The sequence below is a fragment of the Hemitrygon akajei genome, chromosome 18 (genome assembly GCF_048418815.1).
Source record: "Hemitrygon akajei chromosome 18, sHemAka1.3, whole genome shotgun sequence".
Taxonomy (NCBI): Eukaryota; Metazoa; Chordata; class Chondrichthyes; order Myliobatiformes; family Dasyatidae; genus Hemitrygon; species Hemitrygon akajei.
In genome coordinates this window covers 47,539,427-47,556,929 of record NC_133141.1, presented here as the reverse complement: position 1 = coordinate 47,556,929, position 17,503 = coordinate 47,539,427, and the positions used below count along the sequence as shown (strand labels likewise).

The following is a 17,503-nucleotide window of genomic DNA, read 5'->3' as shown; positions in this document are numbered from 1 at the left end:
TCTGACGAGCACAAGCATCAGTGTAATTTCAGAACTATGCATGAAGCAGAAACTCTACTTCCTCTATTCAGTTCGGAAGTTCTGCATTATTATAGACAGTCATTGGAGGCTGAAAGATGTTGCATACCCTGCTGTAAGTTTTTGCTTTGCAAAGAGGTAATTGATTCTGTTTGGTCACCTGACTTCTCAGTTAAGAGAGTGAAGGTTTCCACCCTCCATTGATGACCTTCAGTGTAACTCGAAGCTATCTGGAAACTGTTTCCAAAGACTATGATGCCGATCCATAAAGCACAAATGGAAAGTAAAAAATTTTCTTCTGACTTTTCAGCTGTCTGATCCCTAAACATAAGGGAAATACTATTACCATAGGAATACATTCTGTCATCCATAATAACTTGAATGTCACATGTGAAGTCATAGGGATTCTACACCAACCATACAAAACAAGAAACAGAATATTACCCGAATAACACACAAAATGGTGGAGGAACTCAGCAGGTCAGTCAGCATCTATGGAGAAGGCTAAGCAGTTGATGTTTCGGGCTGAGGCCCTTCATTAGAACCATGATGAAGGTCCCAATGTAAGGTCTTGGTCTGAAACGTCAACTCTATTCTTTTCCATAGATGCTGCCTGACCTGCTGAGTTCCTCCACCATTTTGTGTGTGTTATTCCACATTTCCAGAATCTCTTGTGTAACGGAATATTACCTACCTGTATGGCATGCTAACTGCCTGCATTAGATTTTTCACAACAATATAAAATTTCAACATTGATTTGAAAAGGCAAAGATATGGATAGAATTGTGAAAAAGGCAAAATTCAGTAACAATTAAAAGAGGTGTATTCTTCTTTGCATAAGAGTAATGTATTCAGTATCTCCAACTAAGAATTACAACTTAAGTTTATTTATAAAGTAGATGTGTGTAGCATTTTCTCATACTTTTGTACCTGTGATGTCACGGTAAGCAGCCAACTAGCAGATGTCACACACAATCCTCAGAGGGAATTCCCGGCAGACATTATCTCAGTTCTGTTGCATATGCCAGCAGTGCATTGGGGACTGGACTTGAAGGCTTGTGATCCATGTGAAACATAAAATAAAACAGAGAACTCTCTTGAAATTTAATTTAGAAAAAAAATAACCAGACTTAGCAAAACACTCCTTCAATTTTTCATGTAGAATTAATTAAATTTGATTGATGGAGGAGGGGAGATAATTATCTTCTCATGGGGGATTCCTGAGGGCTGACTAAAGTTTAATAACTGCCTACTGTGGAAGTTCTCTAGAGGAAACTGGGCTTCTATGTAAAACAGAATAGAGAGTCTAGACTGGCTAGTTATGTGTAGTAATATTTTCTCCTGATGTAACCTGAAATTTGTGTTATAATTTGTCCAGAACAAGTGAAGCATTCGATTCAAAAGAGGGTTAAGGATGTGGAAGATAGGCTTGATCTAATTGTTTTATTTTGCTATTGAAAATGAAGCAAATTGGTGAGTACATCATTGCAATGTCTCAGCTACATCTATTGGATTGATTTAATATCAGCATATTTAAGAATGGACAATGGAATTTAATATAGAAACATAGAAAACCTACAGCACAATACAGGCCTTTCGGCCCACAAAGTTGTGCCGAACATGTCCCTACCTTAGAAATTACTAAGCTTACCTATAGCCCTCTATTTTACTAAGCTCCATGTACCTATCTAAAAACCTCTTAAAAGACCCTATCGTATCTGCCTCCACCACCGTTGTTGACAGCCCATTCCACGCACCCACCACTCTCTGAGTAAAAAAACTTAATATGTTTGTTATACCAGAGTGCCACTATACTATTTCACACTTTTAAGTGGCTATAGGTGAAATTATTTAAATACAATCAATGGCTAATTTATTAGGTACACCTGTACACTGCTTATTAATGCAAATATCTAATCAGCCAGTCACGTGGCAGCAACTCAAAGCATGAAAGCATGCAGACATGGTCAAGAGGTTCAGTTGTTGTTCAAACCAGATGGGAAGAATATGATCTAAGTGACATACAGGGTGGTTTGAGTATCTCAGAAATTGCTGCTGTCCTGGGATTTTCATTTTCATGTTTCTAGAATTTATAAAGAACGGTGTTTTTAAAAAAAACCACACACGAAGCATCCTGTAAGTGGCAGTTCTGTGTGTGAAGATGCCTTATTAATGGGAGAGGTCAGAGAAGAATGACCAGACTGGTTCAAGCTGACAGGAAGGTGACAGTCACTCAAATAACCACACATTACAACAGTGGTTTGCAGAAGAGCATCTCTGAATGTGCTACATGTTGATACTTGGAGTGAATGGACTACAGCAGCAGAAGACCATGATTATACACTCAGTGGCCATTTTACTAGGCACAGAAGGTACCTAATAAAGTGGCCACTGAGTGTCTGCTTCTGGAAAAGTAAATATCAGTAAGACCAGAATAAATAATTTACAATGTGGAGCCAAGATATAATCATGCTTTTAAATATATGTATGTAGAAGGTATAAATGTGTGTAATTTGAAGACTTGCTATACCTCATCAAAGGCATTTGCAGGTGACCAATCAATGTTGGCCTTTTCAGTATTGCCTGTGTCTTGTGAATGGATTTTTTTTTGTTAATTAACAAAATTAATTAAAAATAGGTAGTGTTTTTGGTTTTTGAGATTTGAAGCCTTGAAACTGATATTTAAAAGTATTGACTACTGAGAGCATGAAAAAGATTTTCCAATTGACCACATTCATGAATGGATGAATATTGTGCCTTGGTTCATTAATCTTTGAACTATTTTTGGTTATCAACTCGTCTGAAACAAATTAGTCCAAGCGGCCTTAAAGAAAACTCATTAATATAGTTTCAGATGTAAAGCATTCATTCGATATGTAATCAGTTGAAGGATGTTTTTCATAAACATTGGAACCATGACCTAGGAATTCTCATGGATCTGCATTAATGTGCCACGCATTCTGAGGCATAGGGCACTGTTTGGTTTGTGAGACTATCACTGTGCTGAAGAAGTATTGTAGCTAAAAATGTGTGCCTGGGAGAGGACCCCTGAGGGGAAGGGGGATTGTAGGTGTGGGGGGCTTTGGCTTTAGCAGTGGATTTGTGCTGGAGTTAGCAAGGCAATTGGGTTGGTACTGAGAATGGAGGAGGGAGGAGATACTGAATAACCTGTCAGGTGGTGATGGCCAGGTTCTAGACTTGTATCTAAAGAAGGCTGGGATTGGCATCCTGGGTTGATCCAAGGGTCGGGTCATGAACAACACTGGGGCAAACCGGTAAAGCTGCTGTTTCAATGATTCAGCAACCCAGGTTTTGTCTTTATCTCTGGTGCTGTCTGTGTGGAGCTTTCACATTCTCACTGTGACCCCATGGTTTCCTCTGTTGTTCAACTTCCTCCCAAGCCATAAAGATTGTGGGTGGGCAGGTTAAGTAGCCATTGTAAATTACCCTTTGTAGAGTAGTAGAACCTGGGGAGAATTGTTAGGAATGTTAGGAGAACAAGTAAAGAAATGAGGTGTGTAGCTGGTCAGTACAGATTCAGTGGGATGAAGGGCCTGTTTCTGTGTTGTATGTTGAATAGGTTTAGGGTCTGCATTTCAGGGGTTGGTGTCAAAGATTGCTGGGGGGCGAGGAGTGGTGGTCTAGCAGAAGATTGAGTGATCAGGGAGGCCAATGCTTGGACTACGGGGTGGGGGGGGGGGAGGAAGATGGGTAGTGATGATGTTGGATCATTCAAAGTTCAAAGTAAATTTATTATCAAAGTACATATATGTCACCATGTACAACCCTGTGATTTGGTTTCAAACACAGTAAATCCAACAATCACAATAGAGTCAATGAAAGACTGCACTTAACAGGATGGACTTTTGTTGTCATTGCCAGATAGGATCAGCAGGTACATTGTTCAGATAGGTGGGGCTCAAAGGCAAGGGCAGATACATTTACATTTTCAAAACATAGCTGTTGCAAGAATTCCTTGTGCCTTTTTTGCAATACCTAGTTTTGTTCTCGGATAATTCTTCAGTGTCAAGGGTAATATGTTTGGTAATGGTTTAGTATTGTCAATTGTACTGAGGTGACAGTGTTACTCTTGCTTGCATACCCTGCAGGCAGATCATTCTATACATAAATACGCAAACACGAGGAAATCTGCAGATGCTGGAAATTCAAGCAACACACACAAAATGCTGGTGGAACACAGCAGGCCAGGCCGCATCTATAGGAAGAACCACTGTCAACGTTTCGGGCCAAGACCCTTCGTCAGGACTAACAGAAAGGAAAGGTAGTAAGAGATTTGAAAGTAGGAGGCGGAGGGGGAAATGTGAAATGATAGGAGAAGACCAGAGGGGGTGGGGCAAAGTTAAGAGCTGGAAAGTTGATTGGCAAAAGGGATACACAGCTGGAGAAGGGAAAGGATCATGGGACGGGAGGCCTAGGGAGAAAGAAAGGGGGAGGGGAGCACCAGAGGGAGATGAGCAAGAGAGAGAGAAAAAAAGGAGAGGGAAATAAGTAAATAAATAAGGGATGGGTTAAGAAGGGGAGGGGGCATTAAAGGAAGTTAGAGAAATCAGTGTTCATGCCATCAGGTTGGAGGCTAACCAGCCGGTATATAAGGTGTTGTTCCTCCAACCTGAGTGTGGCTTCATCTTGACAGTAGAGGAGGCCATGGATTGACATATCGGAATGGGATGTGGAATTAAAATGTGTGGCCACTGGGAGATCCTGCTTTCTCTGGGAGACAGAGCGTAGGTGTTCAGCGAAACGGTCTCCCAGTCCGCGTCGGGTCTCACCAATATATAAAAGGCTACCTCCCTCACCACCATTCAGGGCCCCAGACAGTCCTTCCAGGTGAGGCGACACTTCACCTGTGAGTCGGCTGGTGTGGTATACTGAGTCTGGTGCTCCCGGTGCGGCCTTTTATATATTGGTGAGACCTGACGCAGACTGGGAGACCGTTTTGCTGAACACCTACGCTCTGTCCACCAGAGAAAGCAGGATCTCCCAGTGGCCACACATTTTAATTCCACGTCCCATTCCCATTCTGATATGTCAATCCATGGCAACCTCTACTGTCAAGATGAATCCACACTCAGGTTGGAGGAACAACACCTTATATTCCGTCTGGGTAGCCTCCAACCTGATGGCATGAACATTGATTTCTCTAACTTCCGTTAATGCCCCTCCTCCCCTTCTTACCCCATCCCTGATTTATTTATTCCCCACCTCTTTTTTATTTTCTCTCTGCCCATCACTCTTTGCCTGTTCTCCATTTCCCTGTGGTGCTCCCCTCCCCCTTTCTTTCTCCCTAGGCCCTCCCGTCCCATGATCCTCTCCCTTCTCCAGCTCTGTATCCCTTTTGCCAATCACCTTTCCAGCTCTTAGCTTCACCCCACCCCCTCTTGTCTTCTCCTATCATTTCACATTTCACCCTCCCCCTCCTACTTTCAAATCTCTTACTATCTTTACTTTCAGTTAGTCCTGACAAAGGGTTTTCAGCCCGAAACGTTGACAGTGCTTCTTCCTATAGATGCTGCCTGGCCTGCTGCGTTCCACCAGCGTTTTGTGTGTGTTCCATACATAAACACATTGTGATAGTACAAAAGGGAAAAAACAAAATGCAGAATATAGTGTTACAGAGAAACTGGAATGCAGATAGATTACCTGCAAGTGCCATGATAGGGTAGGTTGAGAGATTAAGAGTTCATGTTTAGGGTTTAAAGGTTTGTTCAATAGTCTTGTAGTATCCTTCACGAAAGGATAAATGGCCTCTTTGAGCAAAACACACACAGAATGCTGGAGGAACTCAGCAGGTCAGCCAGCATCAATCGAGGGAAATGAACAGTCGAAGTTTCGGGCTGAGACCATTCATCAGGACTGGAAAGGAAGGGGGCAGAATCTGCAGAATGTCTTGTGTTTCTTATAGCTGTGGGTTAGATATTGTTCTTCAGCCTTGTGCTACTTGTTCTCAAACTTTTGTATCTTCTGCCCAATGGGGGGGGGGGGGGGGAGTGTGGGGGGAATAAGAAAGAATGACTGGGCTGGGAGGGATCCTTGATTTTATTGGCTTCTTTCCCAAGGCAGTGGGAAATGTAGACGGAATCAATGGAGGGGAGGATGGTTTTCATAATAGAATGGGCTACATTCACAACTCTGCAACTTCTTGTGAGCTTAGGGAGAGCACTTACCATACCTGGCAGTGATGCATTGGGATAGGTGGCTTTCCTTGATACAGCTGTGAAAATTGGTGAGTGTCATCGGGCTCTACCAAATTTTCTTGGCCTTCTGAGGAAGTAGAAGCATTGTGAGCTTTCTTGGCTACATTATTCACGTGGCAAGATTAGGACAAATTTCTGGTGACATTTACATTCCATTGCACTTGTAGAATGGAAGGTACCTGCATATAACGTCTTTCAACATGGGGTGGCTGTTGCTCCCCCCTTACCACATGGACCTCACAGCGGTCTTGGACTAAAAGTAAAGAGTTTCAAGTTGATTAATCAGCATATTCTGCAGCACAAATTTAACACACACAACTCTGTAGGCATTCATGCTTGAATTGCAGTGTAGCTGCACACAGAAGCATCCTTTGTCTGCAAGCATCCCTGAGGTGTGCACACGAAGAGGCATTTTCATTGTGCACAAATGTGTTCTTGAAGTGAATGCACAGATGACTACACACTTAACTACATCCTGATGCTGTTTTTACAGTCAGATTCTTAAATTCTTTCAGAACTTCTAACTTAACCTTTACACAGTTTTATTTGAATCTTTTCCTCTGTCGACAAAACAAGAGCATATCACAGTGTCCTGCTGATCTTGAATTAAGTCTCTCCAGTCCCCTCTACATTTGGTTGATGTGTCTACATTAAACATCTTTGCAGTCTTAGATTCCATGCCTTCTTGAGGAGAGGATCAAAGCAAGTAAGGACCCTATAAATTATTCCACTTCAGTGTATGTATTATGTATTATGTGAAGGAATTTAATATGAAGATATTAAACATTGAACAAAGTACCCAAACATTGAACATGTTTGGGTACTTTGGAGATGGGTTAGAAGAGCTACTTTTGGCCTAATAATTTCCTATTGCCTTTGAGAAGTTAATTTATATTTATTAGAAGCAAATTCCCAAGGGTGACTACTGATATCAAGAGTAAGGAAACTGCATCATGCACTGAGGTTTATAATTCAAATGAAAATATGAAAAAATACGAGGAAAGGACAGCACCTGTTTAGCATCTGTAAAGGAAAGCATTGGTGAACATGTCAGATAGACACCAAGAGAATTTGAATAAAATGACTGATAAAAGTTGTAACAATAAATCAAACTATTAATCTGGAGACCTGAGTTCAAATCCTATCACAACAGCCGGGGAATTGAAATTCAAGTAATTAAATAAGATTAGAATAAAAAATATTGGTTTCTACAATTGTGATCATAACATTTTTGATGGGTGGAAAACCCCATATACTGTCCACAGATGCTCTTCAAGGAAGGAGACGTGCTGCTTTTATCATGTCTACCTTTACGTGGCTCTGAAACTATCAGTTGGCTCAAGTTCTCCTCAGAACTTGCCAAACAAGTTATTGAAAAGGGTTTATAATGTACGTTCCTGAGAACACCTTGTTATCAGTTCACTAAGTAATAGAGATGTATAATTAATATTGGCCTTGCCAATAACATCCATGTCCTTTGAACACTTTGTCTAAATGAATACAGAATAAGAATTAGGTTTATTATCACTGACATGTCATGAAATGTGTTGTTTTGCAGCAGCAATACAGTGCAATGCATAAAATATTTCCATAAAAATATATGAAAAATAAATAAGTTGTGCAAAAAGAGAGAAAAACACCAGGAAGTGTTTACGGGTTTATGGTCAGTTCAGAAATCTGATGGTGAAGGTAAAGACACTCTTCCTAAACTTCTTTAGAATTAAAATTAAAAACAAAAAAATGGTGGAGGAACCCAACAGGTCAGACAGCAGTTTGGTTTGATGACCTCTCACCTGAATTTACTGGTTTTGGAAATCCAGGTTTTCGTTTTTTTTTTATTTGAGTGCTGAACATATCAAGTTTGTAAGGTAGAATCTCTGGGAAGTTGTAGACATTCCTAAATGGAAGAAAATAGCAGGAGAGCGGGGCTGAGAGGGAAATCGATCAGCCATGATGAAATGACAGAGCAGACTCGATGGGCCAAATCGCCTAATTCTGCTCCTATACTTATGGCTGTATGGTCTAAAATATACCACTTATAGTATATTGAGGTGGTGCTCAAGGAATGGGACAAGGACCTCCATCTAAGGCCACTGGGAAAACTGTCTCCACTTCCACTTAAACGGAAAGATGGCTTCTGAATTTAGGCAGGTGATGTCACCAAGTTCTGACAAATGGAAATCTGATTGTAGTGCTTCAACCTGTGTTGCAATTTGCAGAAAATGGTGAAGGCAGTGCCCTGAATGGATGTTTGATGAGTAGTTTGTCTTTGACGTTTACATTGGTCAGCTATAGACATTGTGAGTGCCAAAGGAGGAACACAATTCCATCTGACATGACTCCATGTGACTGCAGTGAAAGAATATTTTCTCTTTTAAAGCATTTTATTTATATTGTAATAATTAATATTTTCTCTGTGTAAACGACTGGAATTTATGGTACTCATTAAAACTGACTACTGTAGTTTCTGGCATCTGGATGCAGCAGTTAAATATGGAAATCTCAGTTTTATTAGCAGTGGGTTGTTAGAGAACTTGAGTTTGTATATTATTCTTATGAAAACCATGTTTTGAAAAAACCTTATTGAATGAACTTTACACGAGATTTTTATGATCTACTAATGTCCTAGTTACTATTGTACACCCTTTCTGGCCTAAATATGGTGACATTCCGTGTATTTGCTGATTTAAAATTCATTGTATTTTTTTTTAAGTTTGCTGTGTCTTCTCCAACCGTAATCCCACGCATATATCTGAATCTGAGCCGGCAAAATCTTTGAGAGGTACTTTTTTATGTTCATTAATGAACTCTAATCCTTTGACATGGTAAAATCTGGGCCATTATCGATTTTGATGGAATCAATTGATCCAGTGAGTTGATGATGTTTAATAATCCTAGACAAAGCAAACTTTGTTTGAATTCCTTCAGAGGTTTACTTAATTATCAGGTATTCCAACTTGATCATAAGATTCTTAGAAACAACAAAAATATGGATTAAAATGTTTATTTTTATGTTCGTCCATACCGCACTTGGATTTTTCAGAAATTTGTAAAATCAGTTATCTATCAAGCATACACAAGGAAATCTGCAGATGCTGGAAATTTAAACAACACACACAAAATGCTGGTGGAACACAGCAGGCCAGGCAGCATCTATAGGGAGAAGCACTGTTGACGTTTCAGGCCGAGACCCTTCGTCAGGACTAACTGAAAGGAAAGATAGTAAGAGATTTGAAAGTAGTGGGGGGAGGGGGAAATGCGAAATGATAGGAGAAGACCGGAGGGGGTGGGGTGAAGCTAAGAGCCAGAAAGGTGATTGGCAAAAGGGATACAGAGCTGGAGAAGGGAAAGGATCATGGGACGGGAGGCCTAGGGAGAAAGAAAGGGGGTGGGGGGGAAGCACCAGAGGGAGATGGAGAACAGGCAGAGTGATGGGCAGAGAGAGAAAAAAAAACAACAAACAACTAAATATGTCAGGGATGGGGTAAGAAGGGGAGGAGGGGCATTAACAGAAGTTAGACAAGTCAATGTTCATGCCATCAGGTTAGAGGCTACCCAGCCAGTATATAAGGTGTTGTTCCTCCAACCTGAGTGTGGCTTCATCTTGACAGTAGAGGAGGCCATGGATTGACATATCAGAATGGGAATGGGACGTGGAATTAAAATTAAAATGTTAAATGTGGAATTAAAATTAAAATGCCACTGGGAGATCCTGCTTTCTCTGGCGGACAGAGCGTAGGTGTTCAGCAAAACGGTCTCCCAGTCTGCGTCGGGTCTCACCAATATATAAAAGGCCACACCGGGAGCACTGAACGCAGTATACCACACCAGCCGACTCACAGGTGAAGTGTCGCCTCACCTGGAAGGACTGTCTGCGGCCCTGAATGGTGGTGAGGGAGGAAGTGTAAGGGCAGGTGTAGCACTTGTTCCGCTTACAAGGATAAGTGCCAGGAGGGAGATCGGTGGGAAGGGATTGGGGGGGGCGGGGCGCGAATGGACAAGGGAGTCGCATAGGGAGCAATCCCTGCGGAAAGCAGAAAGGGGGGAGGGAAAGATGTGCTTGGTTGTGGGATCCCGTTGGAGGTGGCGGAAGTTTATCAAGCATTATTAGTAATAATTTGTTGGGATGGAGTAGAATGATTGTTACATGAATGAGTTCTTCATTGGATATTGGTAAAGGACATTAATGGGAAATCACTTGTCCTAAAAATGCAACATTTTCAGAAATAACACCACCTAGGAACAAGACAAGAAGGGAGAAGCTTGCATTTATATAGTGCATTTTGTGTATTGTGGATTGTTGAAAGTCTGATGATTGCTCATGAATTTTGCTGAGGCATTGCCAGAAGCTAGAAGATGACTGATGGGGCTGTGTTACCACCTCTATATCTCCATCTTCCCAGTTTCTAAGTTGTTTATAATTTTGTATCCATACCTATTTCTCTCTTGTGGTGATTTTGTGTCAAAGCACTTGTCGAATTTGTGTAATTCTGTAATTATTCATTCCAGTCAATTCCACATTGATGACCCCAACGACAGAAAATAAGTGTGCAGATTGCTGAGATACACATGCACTACTTTTCCTTTCCAGGGTCTGCACGTTTCTCCTAGTTTAGCTAAAATTTGCATCATTATACAGGTTTCCCCCGCTATCTGAAGGTAGAGCGTTCCTATGAAACAGTTCGTAAGCCGGAATGTTGTAAAGTGAAGAAGCAATTACCATTTATTTATATGGGAAAAATTTGTGAGCATTCACAGACCCAAAAAATAACCTACCAAATCATGCCAAATAACACAAAACCTAAAATAATAGTAACATATAGTAAAAGCAGGAATGATCTGATAAATACACAGCCTATATAATGTAGGAATACTTTTCTACAATTATTGCAGCACTGTCCACCGCAGCAAAAATCTCACACAAGCGCTCTCGGCAGCGCTCCCGGCAGAAACACACGGCGCAAGCGCTCTCGGCAGAAACACACGGCGCAAGCGCTCCTGGCAGAAACACTCTTTCCAGTAACCTTTAAGCTATGAAGCTGCCAAATAACACATAAAAATACACAGCCTATATAAAGTAGAAATAATGTACGTCCAGTGTAGTTTCACTTACTGGAATCGGGAAGACAGTGAGCACACTGATGATGGTGTGTTAGGCTGAGTCGTCAGAGGTTGGGGTGGTGGGAGGTAGAGGAGACTGGGGTATCATCTCATCGTCGTCTGTTTCCATCAGGGCAGGCAGGTCACCTTCTTCTATGTCGAAAGTCGAGTTTTGTCGTCTGATGTGGCTGATGTGGAAGGCTTGAAAAACGACAGTATGCTTGACTGCTTAGCCTCGCGCATTTTTCTATCATACAGTTCTTTGTAAGCACTCAAACCATCCTGCAAACCTGCCCTAAACCTACATACCCTTTCAAAATTAAAGTCATACTTCCCCGCAATCATTGCAGCATTGTCAATCGCAGCGAAAATCTCACGCAATTGCTTCCTGTTCATTTCCTGGACGTCTTCACTTTTGGGCCATTCGCTACTGCATTGGGTTTCAATTGTTATCCTTTCCTCTTCATCAGCTCTTCATTTCTCAGTTCTTAGTCATGGGATGCCAAAACCTCTTCAACATCATCTTCGTCAACTTCCACAAACCCTTAGCCAAACTCACTATGTCCTTACTTTGTTCAGCACGATCGAAACACTTTATTATGTCTAGTTTTACGCTAAGTGTAACACCCTCGCGCACTCTTTTAGGCTTTTCCGATACCTTAGAACTCATCTTGCTAACGGATGCACAAAATAAATCGACATAGAGCACAGATGCTCACAGGCACGTGTTTAAGCAATGTCAGCTAGAATGCAGTTCTGGGGGAGGGACTTGGCTGCTCGGCGCGTGCACTGACTTTTTTCATAACGGTGAAAACACCTGTTAGTGAAAACAGGTAACTAATGTAGGTCTTATGTAACAGCGAGTTGACGTAAAGCAAACGTTCGAAAAACGGGTGACACCTGTAATTAGAAATCTAGTTCCTTGTTACCAACATCGAGTGATGTGAATTGAAAACTTTTGAAACTCAAGTTGCCAAGAATTTGATTTCCAGTTGAAAAGTATTCAACTGGTATCTCCCGCTCTCCATTCCATGAGAGAATTGTCTTGCACTTGTTGCTGGAACTGAATAAAACACTTCACAACCACAGGAGTAACTGTATCAAAATCCACCTTGAAGGACTTGTACTACAATTTGAGCAAATTGATAGAAACTGGGCATGAATTGCCAGCTTTATTGTGTTAGTTGTGCTACTGTTGGTCGCACTCTTGTCTTTGACTCAGTAGGCCCTGTGGGTGGGGAGTAGGGTGCAGGGGGAATGGTAAGATCCAAGTTCCATGTACAGAAATCAAGGCTGACACTCCAGAGTAACACTGCTGGCGGTGTTGTTGCTTAGGTAAGGTAGTTACTGGAAGTGGACGTCAAAGAACGCATGACACAAAGATAAAGAGAAGCAGGAGTTATCCTAGGTGTCCTGATCAAAGAGTTCTTTAGAAATGAATAAGCTAGTATTATTATATTGTTCTCTGTGGGAGCCATCTGTTCAGGAGTTGGCTGCAGCATTCTCTGTACCAAAATAGAAATAAACATGTCCTTCTTTGCACTTTGGGATGCTCTGCAAGGAATGGAAAAGGCACTCTATAAATTTCAATATCTCCTTTTACTTTCTTTCATCTGTGAATGGCAGCAGCAAGTGGTTGTGTGAGAATAACATGGAGACCTAAATAAAGTGCGCTATTTTTAATTTGTCTTTCTGTCATCAGGTTCTTACCGCCCATCCCATGAGAAGATGCTGAAGTTTTACAGTTACTACAAACAAGCAACTGTGGGCCCCTGTTGCATCAGCAGGCCTGGATTCTGGGATCCCATTGGTCGCTTAAAATGGTAACATTTGCCTTGTGTTATCTGTGCAATGCAAGTGAAAGAACTATGATGATTCTTGTCAATGAAGATGTCATGGAGAGTTTGAGCTGGTTTTGGTTACTCTTTTAAATTTAGTAACTCAATGAAACAGAAAAGAAATAGAGGGGAATTTCCAGAATGGGTGTGATGAGCCCAACAGTTTGTTCTGTGTATAAACTTCTCTTTCTAATCATTATAGTTTATTTTTGGATCTACCTCATTTCTGTTTAGAAGGTGGCTGGATTGCTGGACAGGATTTATTAATGGCTCAGCTTGCCATCTTTTGGTTGCCCGGTCAGCATTGGAGCAGATTCCACACCACATTAGTCGGAGATGAGATATCTCGGCCTTCATTTTGGTGGCAATAATGTTCTACAATATGACTCCACCTAAATATTTAGTGGCAGCTGGGACCCAGGCCTTACCCATGGTGTCTGGTTCAGTGGCGCACCCAGAAAAATGCCACGGTATCTCACATATATTTTTGTTTTTCATATTTTTCTCATGATGTGGAAGGAAGCTGACTCCCAGAGTAATTCCCTCAGTCCCATTCCCTTATTATTTTCCTGTAACCAGCTGTGTTCCTTTGTCAGTCACCTATGGAATGAAGGAAGTGATGTCATCTACTTATGTGACCTGAACTTGCACCAATGAACATCGAGCAGCTCTGAGAGCACAGTGGTCAGGACTTTGGCAAGTCGTCCAAGAATGCTGAGTGGCATGTGCTATGGCTACAATTAAGCTGTGTGGTCTAACTATGCTGCCCAGTACAATAACTAACCCATAAATAGCAGGCCAGTCTAGGCATGAACTGAGACTGAGAAATGAAGATTCATCTAGTCAAGTATGTTACCTAGCTTGGAATTTTCATTCTGTATGAGGCAAGGCAAGAGTTGGAAGATTCATTACTTATTTTTCTTAGCTTCTGCTTCTCAATTTTCTTATGTGTCCGTCCACCAAGTTGTATTTCTTGAAGAATGTACATCAGTATTCCCAAATCAGCCTCGGTGAAATTTTGCATTGTGTGGGGAAATCTCTGCTCAGTAAGCAAAGCAGAGGCATTGCATGGTGCACTTACATATCTGAAACTTTTTGCAATATTTCCATTATGGCATGTCAACTCTTGACTTTTGGTTGGAGCCAGTTCAGCATGGACTAGATGGGGCGAAGGGCCCATTTCTGTGCTGCAGTCTTGCTCTTCCCAGACATCCCAAACTTACTGCAACCAAACACTTGCAACTCTGTCTCGCACTGTGCCCCAAGTATCTTACTGGTTTGCTTTCAGAGGATATGACAGCTTGTTCACCCACCTCCTCACAGATCAGGTGCGAAGCTATAGGCAGCCTCTCAGCTTGCTGCTCATTTTCCCTGACAGCTCAATGAATGTCAGGAACATCTGACTTCAAATTATCCTTTCTTTAAACTCTCTTCACTGTTTTCAGATAAATTTCAAAGATTAGCTTGTCTGAAAATACGCTCTAGGATGGTTCCTTACTATGTAGCATGTTTTACTGTCATTATTTCTGCTTTGATATATCACCTTTCTCATTCTGTACTTCAACAAATGACTTAACTGAAATTATCAAAACTTCCTCTTCTTTCAGTTAATTTACCTCTTAAGCTCCAAAAACAAATCCTGAAATAGTCCACATTCTGTCATAACTTAAGATTTTCTCTGTTCAAGTCAGAGTGCTAATATTACCAGTGGTCCTTCTGCGTTGCCCCAGGGCAAAACATCCCATCCAGAATACACCGTGTATCAAGAAGTTTAAAAAAGCATGAATAAATATTAATAATAGCAATCTTCCACAGTGTGGTATCACTTGCTAGATTATTTGATATTTTCTGTGCAATTAAGTAGCATTTTGTGGCACACTAAATTGCAAAACACTTTTGAAAAGATTTGCAAATAAGTATTAAAATGGGGAGTGATTCCCTTTTACAAGTTGTACAATGTAGTGTGCAAGATGGTTGTGTTGCTGAGAGACTGCTGATTTTATAACAACACTCCAGCTCCATTTGCAATGAATGATTCAGTTGTTTGTCACTCCACTGGCAGAGCATCAGTGTCAATTTGATTGGATTCTACTGCTTAGAATAAGCGAGAGCTGGAACTGAACAGGTGTGTGCATGTGTTGCCTCCCGCAGGGATGCATGGAAAGCTCTGGGGAACATGTCGAAAAAAGAGGCCATGGGAAATTACGTCGAAGAGATAAAAAAAGCAGCTGCAGAGGTAGGTTCTTGAGAACTTGTTTCCAACAGCTCTCTGAGCAAAAGGCAAAATCCCTTTCCTTCCAGTGATGGACATTTAATGTTAATGGACATTTTAAGTCTGTAGCTGGCCTATTCCTATAACCTCTTGATGAAGGATTGCTAATTCTAGACATTGCAAAATTCTCTTGAGGAGCAGCAGACTGTTGTCATATAGTGTGAAAGAAAGTTTTGCCACAAGTTTATCAGTAGCACAAGGGAGATGTGTGCAGATTTGGTCTGGGTACTTGAATGCCCCCTGTTGGCTGGATAAAGGGTAAACATATATTGCTTCAGCCCAGGATCAGTGACACTGAAGAGCTGGAGAAGCAAGATTACTCTGTGAGAAAAAAATTCATTTTAAAATAATCAATCCCATACATATAGGCTGAAAGCTTGTACAATCAGCTTTTAAAGCAGAAAATGATGACAATTCACAGCATGTTGAAGAAATCCTGTGGAGGGATTGTTAATGGGTTTAGACTCTACTCAATCCATCTCTTCCGCCCACCCTCGGTCTCAGTATGGCTCTCATCTAACTATTCACAGTCACGTGACTCACAGTGACACTGGGGACACAGTATCACAGCTATCTCTTGAAAAGATCAGGCTGCAACTGGCATACATGGTGCAGGCTGAAGCTGTGTCACCATCTCTGTCCTGATGCCTTTTGGCAACTCATTATAATTAAAGATATTTAAGAAATTGATTTCAGTAACTAACATTTTAAATTGAAAGTAGTGAATTTATTTAAACTGCAATATACTATTGTTAATTAGAAATGCGTATAAAAATTAATATAAAAATAAGGTAAATTTTTAATTAAGATTGATGATTTCCTTCAAATGAGAATTATGAAATTGAGGGGGCCAGATACGGAGTATAATCAGTTGATTATAGAATGCCCCATGGACTTGCTAAGTCCAAAGATTGGGGAAGAGGTCAGATGTGCACACATCTGGATCCCTTCAGTTCACCTGCTGACACAACCAATCAACAGACGATGCCATAGCCACAGCACTACACACCGTCCTCTCTCACCTGGAGAAGAGGGATGCTTATGTGAGAATGCTGTCCTTGTACTACAGTTCAGCATTTAACACCATAATTCCCCCCAGGCTCAACAAGAAGATCAGCAACCACAGTCTGCACCACGCCTTGTACAGCTGGATCCTGGACCTCCTGTCAGATTGTCAGCAGGTGGTAAGAGTGGGCTCCTCACCTCTGCCCCTCTGACCTTCAACACAGGAGCCCCCCAGGGCTGTGTCCTGAGCCCCCTCCTCTACTCCCTATCCACCCATGACTGTGTTGCTGTGCACAGCTCCAATCGGCTGATCAAATTTGCAGATGACATGACATTGATAGGCCTTATTTCCAACAATGATGAGAAAGCCTACAGAGAAGTCAATGCCCAGACACAATGGTGCCAAGAAAATGACCTCTTCCTCAATGTTGAAAAAATGAACGGAGACAGGCTAGCCCCTATTGACATGAATGGGACTGTAGTTGAGAGGTTTAGTAGTTTCAAGTTCCTCGGTGTACACATCACTGAGGATCTCAGCTGGACTGTACATACTGGGTGTGTGGTGAAAAAAGCACAACAGCATCTCTTTCACCTCAGACAGCTGAAGAAGTTTGGCATGAGTCCCCAAATCCTCAGGACTTTCTACAGGGGCACCTTTGAGAGCATCCTGCCTGGTATGGGATCTGTACTTCCCTCAATCGCAGGGCACTGCAGAGAGTGGTGCGGATAGCCCAGCGCATCTGTAGATGTGAACATTCCTCTATTTAGAACATTTACAGCATTTAAAGAAGGCCTGGAAGATCATCAGGGACTCCAGCCACCCCAACTATAAACTGTTTCAGCTGCTTCTGTCTGGCAAACAGTACCACGGCATTAAGGCCAGGACTAACTGGCTCCTGGCTAGCTTCTTTCACCAGGTCATCAGATTTATCAATACACATTGATCTGATTGCATATCTGAATGTACATACATGTATATAAAACAATTATGTACAGTCGGCCCTTCTTAGGCGTGGGCAATTGTTTCCAGGAACCCCCCCACCCCACGGATACCA

General features: G+C 41.6%; 1 protein-coding gene across 1 annotated transcript in view; it reads left to right on the top strand.

Moving 5' to 3' along the window:
• The window catches only part of acbd4 (acyl-CoA binding domain containing 4), a 245,714-nt gene that overhangs the window by 13,874 nt on the left and 214,337 nt on the right, over nucleotides 1-17,503 (top strand). Inside the window, exons 5-6 of the mRNA XM_073071607.1 lie at nucleotides 13,036-13,156; nucleotides 15,323-15,407. Coding sequence (XP_072927708.1) covers nucleotides 13,036-13,156; nucleotides 15,323-15,407 — 206 coding nt within the window. The remainder of the gene's footprint in view (nucleotides 1-13,035; nucleotides 13,157-15,322; nucleotides 15,408-17,503) is intronic.